The 21,189-nt window shown below is 35.3% G+C and overlaps 1 protein-coding gene across 3 annotated transcripts in view; it reads right to left on the bottom strand.

The window, feature by feature from the left end:
* Nkain3 (sodium/potassium transporting ATPase interacting 3) overlaps positions 1-21,189 on the bottom strand; it is a 654,273-nt gene that overhangs the window by 329,169 nt on the left and 303,915 nt on the right. For all 3 annotated transcript variants that reach the window (XM_021256087.2, XM_021256085.2, XM_004842186.3), the window contains exon 2: positions 2,443-2,580. In XM_021256087.2, the coding sequence (XP_021111746.1) occupies positions 2,443-2,580 (138 nt within the window). The remainder of the gene's footprint in view (positions 1-2,442; positions 2,581-21,189) is intronic.

Raw genomic sequence — 21,189 nt, 5'->3', positions numbered from 1 at the left:
TCAGCAATGTCCAGCCCTCTTTCAGTGTACTGTTCAGTTTACAATCATGTTTAATGATGGAAGACAGCTGCTGCTACTGAACTTCTACTTGCTCAGCTATTCTTCCTGCCCAGGATCCGCTTCAGCCCCTTCTTCCTTGTGGACTCATGTTTGCTCATATCACATGCAGATCTCAGTGCCCAAGCACTCCTCCAGAGCACTTTACCCTGTCACCCTGCTAGGGCTGGACTCCCCATTAGACATCTCAGGTACAGTATAGTCCTTAGTATCACTTCCCATAGCTTCAATTTAACGTTTCTGTGGTCATTATTTGCTATAGGCTCACTTACCCTCATTAGGTAATAATGTGAGCATCAGGAAGGCCAACAATGTGTCTGCTCAACCCGGGTAGTTTACACCAAACACAATGTCAAATGCATATTAGAAAACTAAGTAATACCTTTTGAATGAATACATCCATGAAAAAAGATGGAGTGCAGTTAGAAAAGAAATAAACAGGAAGGAAAATACGAAAGGGAAAAGGAAGGAAAATACGAAAGGGAAAAGGAAGGAAAGAAAGGAAGTTTTGTGAGACATGAGTCAGGAGTATCAGGCTAAAGTATTCTTAGATTTTATTCTGGTAAGGAGCCAGTGTTAAGCTTTCAGTTGTGATATAGGAAAGTGCACTGGAAGGGAGAGAGACTGGAAGCAAGCAGAACATTCACATAGGACAATGAAGGCAAAAGCCTTAACTAAGGCAGTAGACATATGAACAGTATACAGGAGTAATAGTTAGAGGCTGAAACAATAGGATAAGATAAAGTCAAGTGGACACTTCCAGCTTCATCTACAGAAGCCACTGGTTTCATAGCCATCTTGGATTTGGGATTTAGCAGAATACCAAACAGCATCAAATAAAAATGTCTGAAGAGTTAAAGATCTCTATATTCATAGTAACAACCTAGAACATATTTAGAATCCAATAACAGTTTAGCATTATGTATGGTACTAAAGCATCTGACACTGCAAGTGCAACTCTAGGAAACATCTTTCTAGTAGATGACACAGCAGTTTCACAGAAGCTATTCCTAACAGAAGGACAATAAAATGGAAGTTGTTTGGCCCTTTAGCAAACTGAGGTACATCAAACTCTCAGGGCCATATTGAAGGCCAAATTTGTCTGAGGGCTATTCACCTGCACCTTTGTGACACAATGAAAGAAGTCAAAACACCAAATTTGAGATTGAAAGTAGAGCACTGGTGCATGTTTAGAAAAAATTATAACTGTACCTTTTCAACAGAGTTAATTAAATATAGATGCTATAATTTTAACCCATTTTTATTTTCAGTGTGACAATGTCACTGCGTTGAAAAAAATTAGGAATTTTATGGAATACTGTATGTTTGACTCTCACTTGGTGAACATTTTAGCATATATAACTGTTTATAATTACCTATATTATTATTACTCATTTTTTCTCAAAACCGTACACAAGTCGCCTATAATCTTCCTACCCCTGTATCAGTCTGAACCCTCGAGGGTCTTCACACTGACTTACATCGCCAGCAGTTGGTTTATTTATTTGTTTATTTTTATTTTTGAGGCAAAGATATTCTAGGTTGCTAGGTTGCCAGGCTGGACTTGAATTTGTGATCGTCCTGCCTCTACTTCCAGGAGTGCTGGGATTACAGGTTCCATTATTTTTATAGAAAAGATAGTTTATGAATTACTTCCACTAGATTGTAGATGGACTTCAATAAACTGTACTACAGTGGTATATGTGCTGACCAGGTTTGGCATAGTTTTCAGTATGGGTTTACGATTCAAGTTTATCTTAACAAAATGGAGAAACAATATGAAATAACACACAATATGAAATATATTAGGGATATGTACTAAATATCATTCAGTACATGCAATTGTAATGTCTTCCATTAACTGAAGTTAAATTATGCCTTTGCTTTCAGTGATGAAACAATTATGCCAGATAAGTTTGCTTTCTGCTGTTCGTGACAGGTTTCACTGAGGATGTATTAATACACTGGTACGTTGATAATGAAAGCATAGTGCATTTCACTGTAACATGAGGAGTCATCCAGTCACAAGGATTACAGCATCCCTGAGTTCATAGAAGAAGCCAGGGAGACGAAATTCTAACATATCGTTTGCTTGCAGGTGCATTAACACTTACATTGGGTGTTATTCTCACAACACACTAAAAGAGCTTCAGAATTCACAGATACAGAGCTCATTTTTTTCCTGTCTTACATTTTTCTGCTTTCAAGTGTTTATCATTTTCTTTTTTGGGTAAATGATAAATAGTGGAAAGAACAAACTCTATGAAAATTTTATTTTTTAAAAGTTAACTTTTTTATCTTTTTTGGTACTGGGGATTGAACCCAGGATTTCCTACAGAATTTAATAGTGTTTGTATGAAGAGACATAATAAAAGTAAGACTTACCACCATGATGTATCGAGGTCTGTACTGAATGGTTCCAAACAAACCCAATATGACTACTATTATATGCAGAAAATTCCCAAGAATTGGTGCCCATTGGAAGCCAAGAAAGTCAAAAATCTGCCTCTCCAGTGCTGAGACCTGCAATCAAGCAGAGAGATTTCATCAGCAACTAACCCAACCATCATTATACCACATTAACCTTTACTTTATAGCTGGAGAAGTCTGAATACACAATTTCAATCATGCTTTTGAATAGCATTATCATTAGATTGCTATTTTATTTTGTTGCTGTGCTAAGGATCAAAACTAGAGCTTCAAGGAATCTGAACAAGTTTTCTACTACTGAGCAACATCCCAGCTCTTATCCCTACAATTGTAGTACCTATTTCAGATGCTATTTTCTCTCAGAAAATACACTCAAACAATATGGAATATTATTACTTCAAAAATAAATTGATCATAAATCTATCTGGAGAGGCAGAGATATACTCTTCACATCATTTTTTACAGTAGAAAATCTAGAAAAATATGACTTAAATTTATTGTGTTTATTACAGTGATTGGTTTGGGACAACCTATTTAGAATAATAACCAATAACTTCAAGCTTGCAATATGACAATGTCATTTTGGAAATGAAATGAAGCAACAGCAAAAAATCTCTTATCTTTGCCTTCCTGTGTGAAATATATATTATATCTGGGTTTTTTCTCTTTCATTAAATTACCAATAATAATTATGACCAAATACATTTTTAAAATGAAGCTTACTTACTTTACTTTGGGCTCAAGAGCTTTAGATAAAATGAGATTTTAACAGTCCCATTGAACTCTATTATACTGAGATCATATGCCTACAGCAAAACTCAGATTAGGTAAAATATCTGCTTTGAATACCTCAATAAAAATTATGTGGTCCAAGCAAATTTAAACATACCATAGTTTATTATATTTGCATTATGTATAGTTATATTTTTTAAATAGTTTTGCAATGTATCAAACTATACACTTAGGGCAGGGATTTAGCTCAGTGGTTCTGCCACCTGCCTTGCAAGCGCAAGGACCCATTTGATTCTCAGTATCAAAAAACCCCACAAAAACTATACACTTAAACCATTTATGATTAAAGAGATAAATTTCAGACGGGCCAATGAATACCAACAATGTCATTATTATGTATAAAATTTTACAATTCCACTTGCTGTGCTTGGACACTAATCTTACACATTGCAGTCATTTTTCTAGATTTTCTTTGGTAAGATAATTCTAATGAAGTGAACCAGTGATTAGCTATATTGATGGTAAAAGAAACTGCAGCTTTCAAATGGAAATGACACCCCAGGTATTTTTCTAGTTATGCAGCAGGTGCATGCCTGAATAACTTTAATTTCCTTGAACATAAAGAAACGATCTCCATCCAGTAAGCTGAATTTACCTTGGTTAAGTTTTGCCCTCAGCAAACTGTGGAGGGAAAGAGACAAGAGCTAATGCCTGAAGACAATCACACTAGATCCACATTCATTTCATGAGTATTTCCTGATAGCGAAGTGTTTTGTCACCAGCTTTTGCATACACAAATGCAGAGAAATGTTAAAACAGACTAATTTTCTTCTTATTATTTTGTGTTTTTTTGGTACCGGGGATCGAAAAAAAAGACTAAGCAGACCAACGTAAGAGAGATAGCACTGTGTTTTTAGTCTCATGTTTGTCTTTGCAGCTGACTGTAATTAATTCCCAGGAACCTTCCCCAGAAAAATGTAACATTTTATTTATTGGCCCATCAGTGATATAAATATGCACTGCTTTTTCTGTCCAAACAGAACGGATGGGGTCAGGAAAAAAGCAACCCTGAAGAGTAGCCGCAGGCAATTCATTCTGAAACAGCAATCCCACTTTAAAGCTGTCATGCATCACAAAAACCTTTAAAGTGAACTTTTCAAACAGAGAAAAACCTATTTCCTCTCTGTCAGAAAATGTATAGTGCTAGCATTTATGATATTAAAGAGAACTCATATAATGAAAGAGAACCTAAATTAATGTCACTTATTAGATCATATGCCTCCTTTATTCAAGATCCCCTAGGTACCTACGTGTTAATATTTATCTACCAAAAACTTAAAAGATGGATTTGAGGTAGATTGAAATAAGAGCACAAATGAAAGTTCATAAAAAATCATCATATTGAAAATAAGGCAAAGGACAGCTGCAACAGAGAAACAAGTAATGAAAACTAGATTTGAGAACTGCATTTTAAAAAGCCAGCTAAGAGTAACAAAAAGAACTTTCAAAAATAAAATATTATTGTATTGGGCAGCTTTCCAGTTTTGTTCCAGTTGATGGAACAAAATACTTAACACCCATAATTCAAAGGAGGAGAGGTTTATTTTTCTTCACACTTTCAGTTCATGGTTGGTTGGATGCTAGGCAGGAGCGTCCTGGTAGAAGGGCATGGTGGGAGAAAGCTCCTCAGCTTTTGGTGGCAAGAAAGCAGAAAGCAAGGGGAGAGCCTGAGAAAATGGGACGAGGAACCAGCTAGAGTTCTCAAGGTCATACCTTCATGACTTACTTCCTCGAACTAACCCTCACCTCCTCATAGCCCACTCAGCTATGAACTCATTAATGGGTGAACCCATTGCTGAGGTTATAGTGACTTTACAACCTAATCACTGCTTCAGGAGTCTCTTAAATCAAATTGACAATAAAGATTAATTGGCCAAGTTCACCCCTGTCAACCTGACACCTAATCACATTTCCTTAAACCATATTTAATCTCAAAACAAACATAACAACAAGGTCATAATTCCACCTACCACAATGTAACTATCCTGGGTACAACTGAAAACACTGAGGCCTTTCCCAGGTTCTCAACAGCTCCACCATTGCTCAAGAATCCCATTCCAAAGTTCCCTCTGAGACTCACTGCAAATTTTTAGCTGTGAGTCCCTCTAAAATCCAAAAAGCAAGGACAAGAATCCCCAAATACAAAGACACGGGACAAATTTTCTCATTCTAAAATGGAAGAATAATTGTACCAAAACAAGATCTAAACTGAGCAGGGCAAGCATTAAATCCTGTAACTTCATGTATGACATCAGGGACACGTGGTGGTGTGACATGAGCTGCAAACATCTTGGGCAGCACCCTTTTTATGGCGTTTCTGGTTGCAACCCACACAGACTCTCTCTTGGGCCCACTTGTACCCAGAGGCTTTCCTTGGCAAATGTTTTATGTCCCTGGCATCTCCAATTCTGTGTGTTCCCCTTCATAGCTTTGCTCTACTCATAGCTTTATGTATTGCCCTAATAAGGGCTCCTGGCAGGAATCCTAATAACCATGTCATACACTGCCTGTACCTCCAGGCCTTTTTTTAATAGCTGGGTAGAACCTTCCATTCTCTGAGACTCTATATAACTTTCGCAATCTGCATATCTGTAAAGCCAGCATCATGTGAATGATGCCAAAGTCTGCTGTCAGTGGGTGCAGTAGTCAGATCCCTTGGATCACTGGCTGTAGGAGCCTCTGATGGCTGACCATGGTGAAATGAATCCTAGGGAACCAATTCCCTAGGAGGTCCTTTTCAAGCAGGGAATCCATGGTTCACTCTCTCTTCTTAAGTGAAAGGTTTATACTTTTGCATTCTTGAGCCTTTAATGGGTAGGGTCTTGCTCATTTCTGAGATGTCTTTGTAGCATCTTTTTCCTGGTACCAGTTCAAAATACTTGATTTCTGTTTAATGACACTAATGTCTTTAGCAACAGCACCTCCCTTGCCTCCCACTAGACACATGCTTCTTTTCTGGAAATACTGAACATTTTAAAAGTCTTTCTGCTCCACTTTTTATTCTCAATTCTCAGTATAAATTTTACTAAAAACAGCCAGCAGTAACTGTGTCAGAACCTGAACACTAGACCAAATGGAAAATTCCTCTATCAGATGAATTAGTTCATTGTCTTTTAACTCAATTTCAAAGATTTTAGGGCATGGACAAAATATAGAAAAATTCTTTGCCAGACATAACATAAATGGCTTCTACTCCTATTCCCAATATATTCCCAGGTGAAAGTTTACAGTAAGATTGGCCTTTACTGTCCACATTCCTATCAGCATTCTGGTCTTCTGAGCCCTGACCTGAATCACCCATCAAGCTCTGCTTATGGCACCCCATCCAACACCTTCTCTAGTTCACTTCTCCAAACTTTTATGCTATAGTTTAAATCTAAAATGTTCCTCCAAAGTGTCATGTGTTCACAGATGGGGCTTTTGGAAGGTGATTGTGTCATGAAAGAGTTATACTCATAAGTGGACTAGTCCAATGACAAGTTCACAGAGGAAATAGTGATTTATAAGTTCACAGAGGGAATATTTAATAAATACATTAAACTCATATCTGATTGTGCTGTTAGAAGGTGGAGCCTGGTTAGAGGTGGGTCATTAGGGGGACCACCTGAAAGAATCTATTCTTATTCCACGTTCTTTGCTTTCTCTGCTTCCTGATTACTGGAAGGTGAGCATCTTTTCCTTTGCTACAACCCTTGCTCCATGCTCTTTCTGCCTTGGAGCCAGCCAAGGCATGCATTGAACCCCTTAACATCACAAACCAAAATGAACCTCTACTTCTTTAAGTTGTAGGTGTCATGCATTTTGCCACAGTGATGGGAATATGATCAATACATTTTTGAAACTACTTTAACAAGCAAGTTCCAAATACTTCTGAATTACCTCAGATATGATCATAGAAACATCACCATTTCTCTTGTGCCACTTTTTATAACTGTCAGCTTTCCCATTTCTTGGACAAAATACCCAGTACGTACAATTAATTTTTTTTTATTTTTAAATTTTTTTGGTACCAGGGATAGAACTCAGGACCTTGTACTTGCAAGGTAGGTAGCTGCACCACTGAGCTAAATCCCTGGCTGCCCAGTACCTACAATTTAAAGGAAAAGTTTATTGTGGCTTACAGTTTCAATGCTTGTGGTTCATGGCTAGCTGACTCAACAGCATAGAAAGTCAGGGTGAAAAAAGTTCTTTCAGTCTGACATTTGAGAAGCATATATCAAAGGAAGAGGCCAGAGGGGAAAGGGGCAAAGATGAGATCATCTCCAAAGTTATCCCATCATGATCCACTTCCTCAAATTAGGCCCCATCTAATAACCCACTCAGCTATAAACTCATTAGTGTGTTGAACCCCTGATGAGGTTCATGACCTTATAATCCAATAATTGATCTAGGAATTTCTTAATCTATCAAGTTGATAAGCAAGGTTATCTGGCATAACCATTGCATTTTTAATAATTCTTTTATCTAATTTCCATCTTAAGCTATTAATCACTAAGTTTACCGATAAATATTTCATCTGTGAATAGTACAATTTCTAGGGACATAAGTTTCACCATAGATCATAATATTAATAATTATTATTCCAGCCACCCAAATGAAATTAAATGATACCAGATTTCTCTATTAACTCAGAAAAAAAGTATAACTATATTTTAGAACTATTACTTTCAACATAGTTCTAGTCACAGGGATAATGGAGCCCCTGGCATTGACTGGTACTGTGGATTGTACACATCCCTTCTGATCTCGGTGGTCAAGTATGTCAAGCTGGGAAGTTGACATTAGACATGATGGGAATATTTATAAAATGGAAACTGGGAATTTCAGGGTTTGTTTGTTTGTGGGTTCGTTTTGAGAACCTATTGTTAAACATTTATCTGTGTATCACTGAAGATTCCACATAGGAAAAAGTGGTTGTGACTCAGGAGAGCAGTGGTAGGAAGTCACCACATTTGTGGAGCAGTATAAAAAGAAAGCTATCAAGCCCATAAGAACAGAAGGATGGGATGCTCAAAGAGGGTATCTGTAGAGATACTGTATCAGAAAGGAGAATAAATAAGACATTTGAAGGACTTGGGGTTTAAATAGAGTTTGAGAAAACAAGAAAACATAACAGTAATAAGATGCTCCAGTAAAGTAGAACCAACCAGTTACAAGTTTGAAATAGAACAGAAAGCAATGCCCAAAATAATAGTGGAATCATTTCTAAGTGAAAGCTAAGGGAAGAGAGTGGCACCTATAAAGAATATGACGAAAAAGAATATGTTTCTTTGTCTGAGTTAAAATAAAAGACATTCAGAATTTTAATAAAAATGCAATAAAATACAGTACAAATGCACATGCTTTCTTGCATAATTGCTCATAATAATTATTCCTAACTATGAAAATTAATTTTCACTTAATTAAAGAGCCGTGAAAACCCCAGGTAACAATCAGATTTCTGGGCATTTACCTCAACTGGGCCTATACAATAAGCATATGTCCAAACAAGAGCCCAGGAGAAAGCCTCACCCTTAATGAGTTAATATTTAGGGGAGATGACTTCACAGTCAGAAAATTGAGGTGCCTTTCACTCTTATTCTTCCCTGGGCTTTTCCCCTGCTCAGTGGAGACAGGCAAAAGAATTGTAAGAAAGCATTTGCTTAAGCCAGAGTCCAATAAAACAACAAAACTAAAGCATCCTCATGAGTGTTATCCTCTTCAGTGTAACTTCTAGCTTAGAAATCTATTTGTTCAATATTTTTATAATGAAGGATTAAAATTTTTTAAGGTGAAGATTCAAAACCTCGAATTAACACTTCTGATAGCTAAACTGATATTTCTCAGTCCATTTCAAAAAAGCTCTGGATTACTGAATCACACTTTCAAATGCCCCAGAATTCACTGGCACCACCACTAATACAGTTTTTGCTCTAAAATCCCTTATCCACGCAACTCTCAGTGAACTTTTCATACTTGATATGGATGACACCATACCTTTGTGCACACAGATCCGGCCTATGACAATTATGATCTTTTCTTTTAAACTATAATTTGGGAATTCTAGTTGATGTCTCAGAAATTTTAAAAAAATAGCATTTATTTGCATTGTGACCCTACTCCTATTGACATATCATAGAAGTTGTAATAACCTGAAATTTCCCACTATACTAAAACAGGTGCTATTCTGAAGTATTTAACGTATCTATAGACAGGCAAACAAGCCTTACAATACGAACAAACTCTGAGAAGGACTCGGGAAATTCAGATCTGGCTACTTGTCATATAATTCATCCAATAAAGACAATGATAATATACAGGTTTCATCATTCCCGCATGGTTTTGTATATTTTTTGTAGGGGTTAGATGGCAAAAGCCATCAGTGAAATCAGAAACTAATGATTCAGTGAAATGAATAATCAGAGAAAATTTAAAACAGTGTGATTTGCTATCTTCTTCTCCCATTGCTGGATCTTTTGACTCACATTTACTGGTCTGCAGAGCCATAGTGTATGTAGCCTGGTGAGGTAGAGTCATGAATGCTCAAAAGAGCAGGGTGTTCCTTAATCCCAAGTGTAGTTGTCTGAGTTTTCCTTGAACTGGATTTAAAAGTGAACCAGTTGTCTCCAGAACATTTGAAAAGGATTCTTGAATTCTATCTGTAAGTTTTGAGTTCCTACATCTTAAGGAAATTGAATGAGTAAGTCTTACTCTTACAATTTAATAAGGAAGGGGTAAATGTCAAGTAAATAACATAAAATCTCAGAAAACGTGTGCATATTGTGTTTCAAATCTCTTTCTTTATGAAATAAGGAACTTTGGGAAAAATACCAAGGAAATTTTCCTGTGAAGAGAAGAATAGATGTTATATTGCAAATGCAGACTTATGATGACTGATGAACTGGAAGAATCCAAGGGAACAGTATCTATGTACCACAAATCCACTCAGAAAATGCCTTTGCATGCCTTGTCCACTGACTCAGCATATCAACAGAGTGCCAACTATTTTACCAACTTCTCCATATTCCAGGGAATAAGATAATACCATAGAGAAATGCTTTAAATCCTGGAAAAATAGCAATGCTATGGATATATATTATTTAACATTTAATTTTTCAAGATTTATTAATTTAATTTGATACTAGCAAAAGGAGGATATTATCCTAATGGATATATGAAGAAATGAACAATAAGCTAATTAGCTTCAGAGCTGGGATTCATATCATTATGTTCTGACTATACCACTCTGAAATCACGCAAAAAAGTACATTGTTTAATGAAGTTAAGGTCTGAAATAAGCTAATCCAAGAGGTAGAAATAACCTAGGAACCATGGTAGTCTTTCATGATTAAATCCTTTCTTCTTCACCTCACTCATTTCTGGGTGAGCCAGTCCCCTTTCAATCATTCAGTATAGGCACATTATATGTTTCAGAAACTGGCCAGCTGTGCTACTCTTTGTCAAGCTTCAGATTCTCCATCAAAAGTAGGCAATAATAATCTTTGATTTACTGACAAAATTAAGATAAGCAGATCAAGGATATGTATGACAATAAATCAGTAGCAAGTGTGGCATAATTGTTTCTTGTTGCTATTTCTATGCTCTGGCAAATTAGACACCGAACCTTATACTAGCTTATTATCATCTGTACTTTAGAAGTGTAGAATGGGCCTCAGCTGACTAAAGTCAGGGTATTTACAGGACTGTTTACATTCCAGTGGCTCTAGGGAATATTTCTTTTCCTTGAATTTTCCAGTTTCTAAAACTGCTCCTTTCACTTAGATGTGGCCTCTTCCTCCATCTTCAGAGCCAGCTACAGTGGGTAGAGTCCTCAAGTTTTCATGCCTCTGCTTTCCTCACTGATCTCCTTCTCCTGCTTATAGAGACCCTTATGATTATATTGGGATCTTTTGGGATAATCTGGGAGAACCTGACCATCTCAAGATTAGCTAAATCCTTAGGTCCTTCTAGGGTGTCAATTCTTTTTGGCCATGTTGGGTAACATATTCATTCATACGTTCTGCCAGTTGAGACTTGGATATCTTTTGAGACCAGGATTCTATCACGTAGATCTTATATCCTGCTCTCTCTGTTTAGGTTTCTCCTGGTAATGATATTCTGACTTGTAGTGAGGATGTGTCTCTGTCTCAGTGTAGGAAAACCTCAGAGTTTTCCCTCACCTTCTCTCGAATCCAGAAAATCATATCTGAGATAGAATTACTGTTTATTCCAGCTCCATGTTCTCACCAGCCCCATTACTGAGGTGACTAGGTCTTTTCTTATGTCATTCTGCACCCAATAGTAGGTTTCTTTTCATCAAAATTCACCGACGTAGCATTTTAATTCAAAATTTGTGAAATCAGTATTAGAAGTTTGTTGTAAACAAATGCAGCCTCAATGGCACAGAAATACTTACTTGATCATCATGTCATAAGAGATACAAAAAATATTTCCACGATATATGCTAGATAATATAATTAGTCTTCTGTATCTGTATCTATAGCAGTTCTAGGATTCTGTATGGTTGCCAAAGTGTGTGAAATCTCAGGTCCTTTATATAAAATTACACAGCACCTGGTTATGATCTAAGTACTTCATCCTGTTGACTTTAAATCATCCCTAGGCTACTTACAATACCTAAAACCATGTAAACAGTACATGAATAGTTGTTATACTCTACTGTTAAAAAATTGACACACGTTCAGTAAAATACAATATTTTTTCATGTGCGGGTGGTTGAATCCATGGATGTGAAGCCCAGGGAGACAGAGGGCCAGTTGTATCTCATAATCCCCATAACACTCCATGTGAAGAGAAAATAATATGTATCTTTGTCTACAGAAAGTAATTTTTATGTCAGTAATGAGGAAGATCATTTGTGGTTGTCTAATGATACTTAATGATCAGTAACAACATTTACCATTTACATAACAATTTTTATTTTAGAACAACTGTACTGACACTGACCAAATTCAAGATAACTGTGACTTTTTAAAGACAAATCAATATATCTTGTGACTCCAGGCATAAAGAAATCACATGACAACAACTGATTTTAGGAAGTGAAAAGATTTCACATATAATATAGCATAATGTGTAATTAAGTAATGGTTAAGGTAATGTGGAAAGTTTGAGAGCTAAGTATATTTTTAAAAAACCTTTGAATTCCACCATTGCAATGTAATGATTTATTTCTTTATAAATTTTTATAAACTGAAAAATATTAATTTATATTTTCTCTTTTGTTTATTCATTCATTTAACATGTGTCATTTCACAATTGCTATAAAGTAGGTAGGCTCTGAAGGTACAATGGTGAATGGCAGAATTCTTGGCCTGGAGGAGCTAGTCCACACTCCAGTGGGGAAGAAAGACATAGATCAAATAATTATAATAATATATTCTATATGGTGTGCTGGAGGAGTGTTAAAGGAATTAAAGGAACACAGGACAGTATTTTAAACTCATCTTGACATGACTAGCATCTTCTAGACACCTTTCCAGAAGGATGTTTTTGGATAGAATTCTCAAAGAGTGACCCACAAGTTCCCAACAAGGATGAGTGAGGGCAGAATAAATAAAGCTAAGGACAGGCGAGAGCATTTCTGAGACCCATGAAATCTCTATGAAGTGTCTCTGAAACAGGTAATTTAAAAACACTCAATTTTAGCTGTACTAAATTTAAGTCCACCTTCAAAAATGTGTCTTAATGGCATAAGATGTAAGAAGCAATATCTTATAGTGTTATGCACATGGACTTCTTATTCAGAATATCAATTTTAAAACCTGATTCATTTATATTAATATGTGATTCTTAGCAGTATTCTTAAATTCTATGCCTTGGCTCCTCCTCTGTAAAATCAGAATAATACTCCACATTACTTATTTTGCTGATAAAATGAAAATATATATATATGTCACTTTAATCTATGATTGGCATGGACATATGGATATATATGTGCACATATATTATTACAAATATATGTACTTATTTGATCTTATAAAATAATGTTTACAAAAATATTCATATTGGGAAGAAAGACTGGAAAGTTTCTAATGTGCAATATTATCATATTAAAAGCATAAATTGACATACCCACAGAATGAACTACTGCATTACTTAAGATATATCAATATATATTGATTTAAAATTCAATCACAATATATTATGCAGGAAAAATGTATTGGTAAAACAGGATTCTATTTGATAACAAAGAATTTATATTTTTGTTCAATCAATAAGTATTTTGAGAACCTTGTAAGTATATAAAATGCTTGCGTAGCTATGCACATAAATCACATATGCATACAGAAGCACACAATATTGCATCCATCTTCTAAATTACCCCAGAATAGTACACTATTGATTGTTTAAAAATAATTGTTTTATTTTTCTGAATATTTTATTCAACAAACAGTACTTGTGTTAAGGAAAAGAAGTGTGCATGTTTACTCTCTCCTGTCTCTGTCTCTGCACTTCTTCGTCTCTGTGTAGGTTTATATGTATTTTACCTTAATTTGTAGGAGACAATATGTTTTGCATCTTCTACCATATAGACACAGAAACAAAATACCAAGAAATAATGCTTAACTTTACTGTCTGTGCCATAGTCTAGCTTATTTTATTGTTTTATAGAATGTTACCCTAGGCCAGTGATGGGAACTTTTTAGAGCTTTAAATGATAACAAAATGTGACTGCATCATTGCCATAGGTTCACCACCACTGCTAAACCAACTCAACTGATTTTCTTACTTACCAGTAGTCCAAGAATTGTAGTTTGCAAAACATTGGTGTAGAGCACTTATGGTAGAAGATGTCTCACAAGCAGAAAAATGAAGAGCCAGTGTTCTTTTGGCGTGGCTGAAGACTTGAGGATATACTTTACAGGGAAGTTACTAAAGGATGCATTTCTTGCATTTCAGTTTTATAAGCAATGTTATGCTTTAGAAAATCCATCTGTCAGAGATTTGAGGTGATTTGATCTTGTTTTGCAATAGGAGCAGTTGGTGAGGAAATAGAACAAGACCTGGACTGAGGACAGGGAACATGGCAAAAGCTGGTGTAGTCGTCAGCTGAGAGAAGATGGGAACCTGAACTGAGAAGCTGATCAAGGCAATTCAGAACAGGGACAGTGTGGAAATACCAAGAAACTAGAATCTAGAGGATAATTATCTGTGAGAAATGAAGGATAAACCAGGTCAACTCAGATTACATCTTCACTCTGACCCAAGAAAATTTGCGTGGTAGATACTGTTACTTCATTGAAAGCAGGGAGAAAAATTAGAGTTTTGAAGCTAATGTGCTTGAACTTCATATGGAAGACTTCACATAGCACCAGATTACATATTCCAATTAAGCTGTTATTTTCCTTTGATTTAAGGCAAATTAAAACCAAGTGTTAATTGTCCACCTGCAGACTGTGCATTTTGATATTGAACTTTCATTTGGAGCTCAGCATTAGGTGAGGAAGCTGTCTCCTCCCTGTGTGTTAACATGTGCACAGAACAGTCAAGTGGGCTTCAATGTCAGCGAAGGCAAATAAAATCAGAATAATTCAAACAATAAGCAAGGATTGGGTGCAAAACATCTTGTAAGGAGATGTAAAGGTACTAAAAATAATTTAGGATTATTCATGATCCGGGATAATCTTAATCCCTAATGCTTTCATGTTAATCCAGTTAGTTTAACTAAACACAGACAGGTACAAGTTCTTGGGCCTTATTATGCGCAATGATTTTCTTATAATTAAGTAAACTTTTAAAATATTTCATTATATCAGTAAGTTTTCATCAAGGGAATGGTTTCTACACTTGCTTTCTAGTACTACTAAATATACTTGAGTCATTTGCAAGAAAATGGATGCACCTTGAGACCATAATGTTAAGTGAAACAAATCAGACACACAAGCTTAAATATTGCATGGTTTCACTTTATGAGAAACACAAAATATAAATAAAGAGCAAAATAAATGTTAGATAGTAGGCAGTAGGGAAATAGATCTTTCTTAAACTGGAAGGGGATTCAGCAATGGAGGTAGGGAGAGGGAAAGGGGATAAACAAGCAATTAACATGTCTTAGGTAGATGCTCCAATTCCACATAAAGAATGTAAACATGTATTGCAAACATGTACTAATCAAAATGACACTGATATAGATATAAAGCAACCATGCCATAAAAAACACTAGAGTATATAGTCTTTCATCCTTTCTTTTATGCTAACTCAATAATACTCTGGGTAATAATTTCATAAAAAGAGAGAAGGGAGTAATCTATCGATGTTTTTACATGACTGTCACTTGATCTCTAATGGGAGTATTTCATCATTTGATTCAGCTTCTAAGAATTCTGTCCTTTCCAGAAATTATCTCACAACCCAACTCCTCCAATTCCTCCCTCTTTTTAACTTCTAAGCAGAAACTGCCCTAAAGAAATGCACTTACTGTCCATGAACAGCTGAAGTCAGAAACAAGACAACTATTTTATCAAGAGCCCAAAGTGCCGATTTGTTACAGAACAGTGATTGAAGATTGAATTTCAGCTCTACGATGGAGTCATAATGGATCCAAGGGCACTAAAGTTGAACCTCTAGGCTACGTGACCTATACAACCCTACAAACAGCTGGTGGGAACAAGGCTACCATGGCATCTAAGACTCCCGTGGCAGCATCACATAAATGGCAAAACAACAAGAGAAGACAGAAGAGGGGGTCGTGGTCCAAAAGTCTCTTTAAAAGCCTTTCAGCATTTCTAATTGTAGTGGAGACCACCTGTGAAAATCCTTCCTTTAAAAATCCCTTCAAATTACACATTTTAAGCAAGATCAAGACAAACATTTGTGAATGAAATTAAATGTTCTCTTTATTAAAAACAACATAGAGAAACATTATGTTTGATCATATCAACATTCATGCTATGGGAAACCATGCTATTTAATATTAGAATGTACAATAAACATTTAAGTAATGAAACAGCAGATGATGTTAAAGTAGGTTAACATCATCAACTACCTAATTTTCTTTTAACAGCTCTCTGCCTTTGCTTTCATATAACTGCTTGACCTTCCTATTCCTGTTCATATTTTGGGAACAGGAAACCACTGACAGTTGCAGCAAACCAGTGACAATGCAAATTATCCTTGGTTGTAGAACTAGCGAAAGACTTTGACAATGATTGAGGCATTTCTTGTGTAATGTTGTGTATTATTTTCTTCTTCATGCTTAATTTTAACTGGTAACTATGACTTACATAGACAGAGTAGAGCTCATCAACCTTATATGAGTATCTATGTTCTTCAGTCTCAAGGGACAAAATTGACTATACACTGTACTTTGAAGACATGACAATGTTTCTCAAAAAAACAAAGATGCTTGACCAATCTCTTTGTTTTCAGTGTTTTTTATTTTAGGTGTACAATCTACACCAAGGATAAATAAACACAGGCTATTATATGATCTGAATTCTAAGTCCTCTTGTTGTGACAGAAGTTGAAAGAGAGTTATAGTCTGATCTCTGATGCAGCTATCCTGGCCACACAGACATACCTTGCACACCTCTTGAGCTATGTCTCCATCATATCCACAACCTTGCTTCTGGTGAGGATCAGTACTTGTAAAGTCCTTCATAAGGATAACACTTTTTTCAGTTTTATGTGCAATATATATATAATTACTCTTCTGTGCTTTAGTCCAAAATATTAATACTATGGAAATAGCTATTTATGATGCTACTACTTTTGATTCAGAGAATCTCATATCTGAAGGGAACTAATGTTTTGTTTTTTTGGTACCAGGGATTGATCTCAGGACCTTGGGCTTGCAAGGCAAGTGCAGCACCACTGAGCTAAATCCCTGGCAGCAACTAATGTTTTTACAAATGTATTTCCATTTTCTCTTTTTTGTACTGGGGATCGAACTTGGGACCTTGTGCTTGCGAGGCAGGCAGTGGCACCACTGAGCTAAATCCCCGGCCCTGTATTTCCATTTTTGATTAAGTTAGAAGGGATCCAGTAGCTAACCAATAGTAGGTTTTACAAAGGCTATTCATTAATTCTTATGAACCCTATGAAGTAGGCATTTTTATACTCATTTTATAAAAGTTTAAAGAATTACTTAACACATCGAAGAGAAAAAACTAATAAGTATTGAAACCAAGTCCAGGTTGTTTATACCAAAGTATGGTCTCCTGACAAAATGAGATTAATTACTGCATTATGAAATGTTATTAAACTATATGTACACTTTATAAGTATTTTCACAGATATCTTTTTATTTGTGCCACATTTATGGATTTATTTTTGATCTATAGCTTATAGGAATAATTTTAGCAGTTTATAGGGATAAACTAAACATAGACAAGGAAGGAAGGTGGAATAGAGAAATCTTTCTGCAGTCCTCATCTTAAGAGAATCCAAAACTTTTGGACATCATTTAAATAACGAAATAGAAAAACAGACACTGAGAAGTGTACAGTAGAAGTCAGAGCAGCTGGTGACCACAGAAATGATAATGGTAGTGATTTGCCTGTTTTCTTTTTGGCTCATTCACCTTAGATTTAGAAGAGATGAAGCTGGTAGCTTGAAATACCAGTGAGTGCAGACAACTCCCCTCAACTGCCCTCTCTAGGCAAAGAACCTGGAAAAGGGCAAGGTCGCAAGACAGAATATATAGAACACCACAAAAAAGACAACAATGACTTCTCATGCATACCAAAAAAGGGCAGATGGGGAACACCTGATTTCCACCCTAGGAAGGATACAACAAGGCAAGATAGCATCAGAGTATTGAAAGAGATGGTCAGGATTTTCAAATAAATGAGTCTCTTCTTCCCTCATGGTGACATGCAGAGCATTTGGTAAACTTGACCTTCAACCCTCTCCTGGAAGTAGGATGCACCTGTCTCCTTCACTGGATTGGGTGGCATATGATGAAGCCTCATGGAGTCAGAAATTTCACCATCACCTAGAGGTAATCAGGCTGCTCCCATCATTCTGTCAGTTGAGATAACACAGAGCGATGAAATTTCCATTCTCAACCACCAGTAATGAACAGCCCCTTATCTTACCTGTCCATACAGTCTGAATGGGGAAGCTGTACTTCCAACTCCAACTGGAAATAACATAATGCACCCTACACTTTTTCTCTTTGTATAGTATCAGAAAAACAGCTAAATGAAAAAGTTTAAATAAGATCTAAAGTCTTACAACATAATTGAAGTTCAAGTTTCAATAAAAGAATCACTTGTTATACCAAAAACAGAAATATCTCAAAGTAAATGAAAATCAAAAAACAAGCAATACATGCCAACACCAAGGAGAAAGAAATGTTAATATTATCTGACAAATATTTAAAAATAGTTATGCAAAAATAATTACAGTAAAACAAATAAATATTTTAGAGCCTCAGCAAAAACTATGATGTCTCAGCAAAGAAAGAAGAGATATAAGAACCAAATGAAAATATTAAAACTCAAATATATGACAACTGCCATTAAAACCTCAGTGACCGCACTCAGAAATAGAAACAAGAAGATAGGATATAATCAATGAAATGAAAGATAGAAAAATAAAAATTATCCAATATGAACACCATACATAAAACCGACAAAGACAAAAACAAGCCAAAACAAGCATAGAGACTCAAATACCTGTGGGATTATGACAAATTATGTAACATTTTTGTCACTGGAATCTGGAGAACAAAGAGGACATGACTGAAAAGATTCTTGAAGAAATAATGACTGAAAACTTCCCAAATACAGCAAGAGAAATAAACCTACAGATTCAAAAAGTTGAATGAACTTCAGCCAGAATAAGCTCACAAAAATCTACGGTAAGATGTATAAAAATTAAAATTCTGAAAATTAAATTAAATTTGAAATTGTTACTTCCAGTTGTAGGTGGAAGTACAGCTTCCCCATTCAGACTGTATGGACAGGGAATATAAGAGGCTGTTCATTATTGGTGGGTGAAAATGGGAATTTCATCTCTCTATGTTGCCTCCATTGACATAATGGTGGGAGCCACCTGATTACCTCTAGGTGTTGGTGAAATTTCTGACTCGCCATGAGGTTTCATCTTATGGCAAAGACAACTTATCTCTACAGCAGCCAAAGAAAAAAAAGCACCTTGTTTGATGGGAAAACAATGAAAATTTACAAAAGAGTTATCGTCAGAAATAATGACCTCAGACAAAGTTATACAATATTTTGCAAGTACTAAAAGACAAAAAATAAAACAAAATAAAGCACTATTCAATTGAGAATCCTATACTATACTCCTATGGTTTTAGGGTAAGTAGAAATCAAGAGTTGACCTTGAGAAAATTTGTTACCAGCAGATTTCCCTCATATAAAATGACTACAGAAAATTCTCTAGACAGAAAGCAAATGATCAAACATGAAACCATGGATCTTCATTTCAGAGGAAATAACATGACAACAGTTATGGTGAATAGAGCAGGTTTTGCTTCTTTCTATGATTTTTTAAAATTGTATGAGACATTTGGTGGAAAATTCATAACATTGTCTCTTCTGGGTCCAAATACATGTTGACAAAATGTTTTTTAAAAATTATGTCTTGAAGAGGAAGATTTAGGGACTCAAATAAGATAAAACTTTCTATACTTTGCCTTAAATAGTGAGACAATGACAGAATGGATTATGTCACCATGAAAGAAACTACTAAAAAGGACTAATGTAGAGATACACTTAAAGTCACAATAGATAAATCAAAATATAATTTTAAGAAATTTCTAAGTAATTCACAGGAAGGCAGAGAAAGAACAGATACATGGAAAAAGTGAGAACAAACCAAAAGTGCAAATTAATTGTTAGTATTACATCCTCATACATCAAGAATCACATTAAATGTAAATGGTCTATATATATATGTACTAATTAAATGAGAGAAATTGGCATAATGAATTCAAGAATGTGATCCATCTGTATTTTATCTATGAGAAACTCACTACAAATAAATGATACACGTAGGTTGAAATTAAAAGGATGAAAATAGACATTTCATGCAAATAATAATCAAAGCAAAGCAGGTATGACCATATTAATATTAGATATATTGCAGAGCAAAAGAAATTATCAGAGACTGAGAGATAGTATATAATGATAAAACTGTGAACTCACCAAGAAAACTCAGTAATCTGAAGTATATATACCAGACGCAAAACAAGAATGACAAATATGTGAAATAAAAACTGACAGAATTGACAAGAGAAATAAATCCATAATTAAAGTTAAAGCCTGCAATAGCCCTCTACTATCAAAGCAAAGAAATAATATAGTAACTAGGAATAATTCAGCAACAATGGTAAAGAAATTCAATAATATAATCAAATAATAGTCTATAATTAATATTTATAGAACACTCTACCTAGAAACTGTAGAACACATATTCTTTTCAAGTACCTATGGAACATACACTGAGACAGATTACGTTCTGGGACATAAAGAAATTTCAGCAAATTTTAAAACATTGAAATATTTTGTTCTTTAACCAAAATGAAATCAAATTAGAAATTATTAGCACAGGGCTGGGGATTTAGCTCAGTGGCACCACACCTGTCTCACAAGCACAAGGTCGTGAGTTTGGTCCCAGGTACAAAAAAAAAATTAATAGCACAAAGGATAATGAAAAACTCCTCAAAATTTGCAAATTAAACAGAACTTTTCAAAATAAATTACCAATACTTGGAACTGAATAAAAGTTAAGTTATATAAAAATTTATGGGACAGTGTTCAAGTATAGAGAAATGAATAGGACTAAACTAATGCATAAATTAGAAAGAGGAAAGACGTTGAAATCAATACTCTAAGCTCACATCTCAAGAATCTAGGGGAGGGAAAAAAAAAGAAATTTGGAGGAAGGAAATGGTGAAGATACAGTATATGGAAGTCAATGAAATTGACAATAAAAAAG

Source organism: Heterocephalus glaber, unplaced genomic scaffold (genome assembly GCF_053883595.1).
Source record: "Heterocephalus glaber isolate CG9 unplaced genomic scaffold, H.glaber_assembly_v1.0 deba00001553, whole genome shotgun sequence".
In the NCBI taxonomy this organism is placed as follows: domain Eukaryota; kingdom Metazoa; phylum Chordata; class Mammalia; order Rodentia; family Bathyergidae; genus Heterocephalus; species Heterocephalus glaber.
Note: the sequence above shows the minus strand (reverse complement) of the source record. Positions and strands in the feature narration are given on the sequence as shown.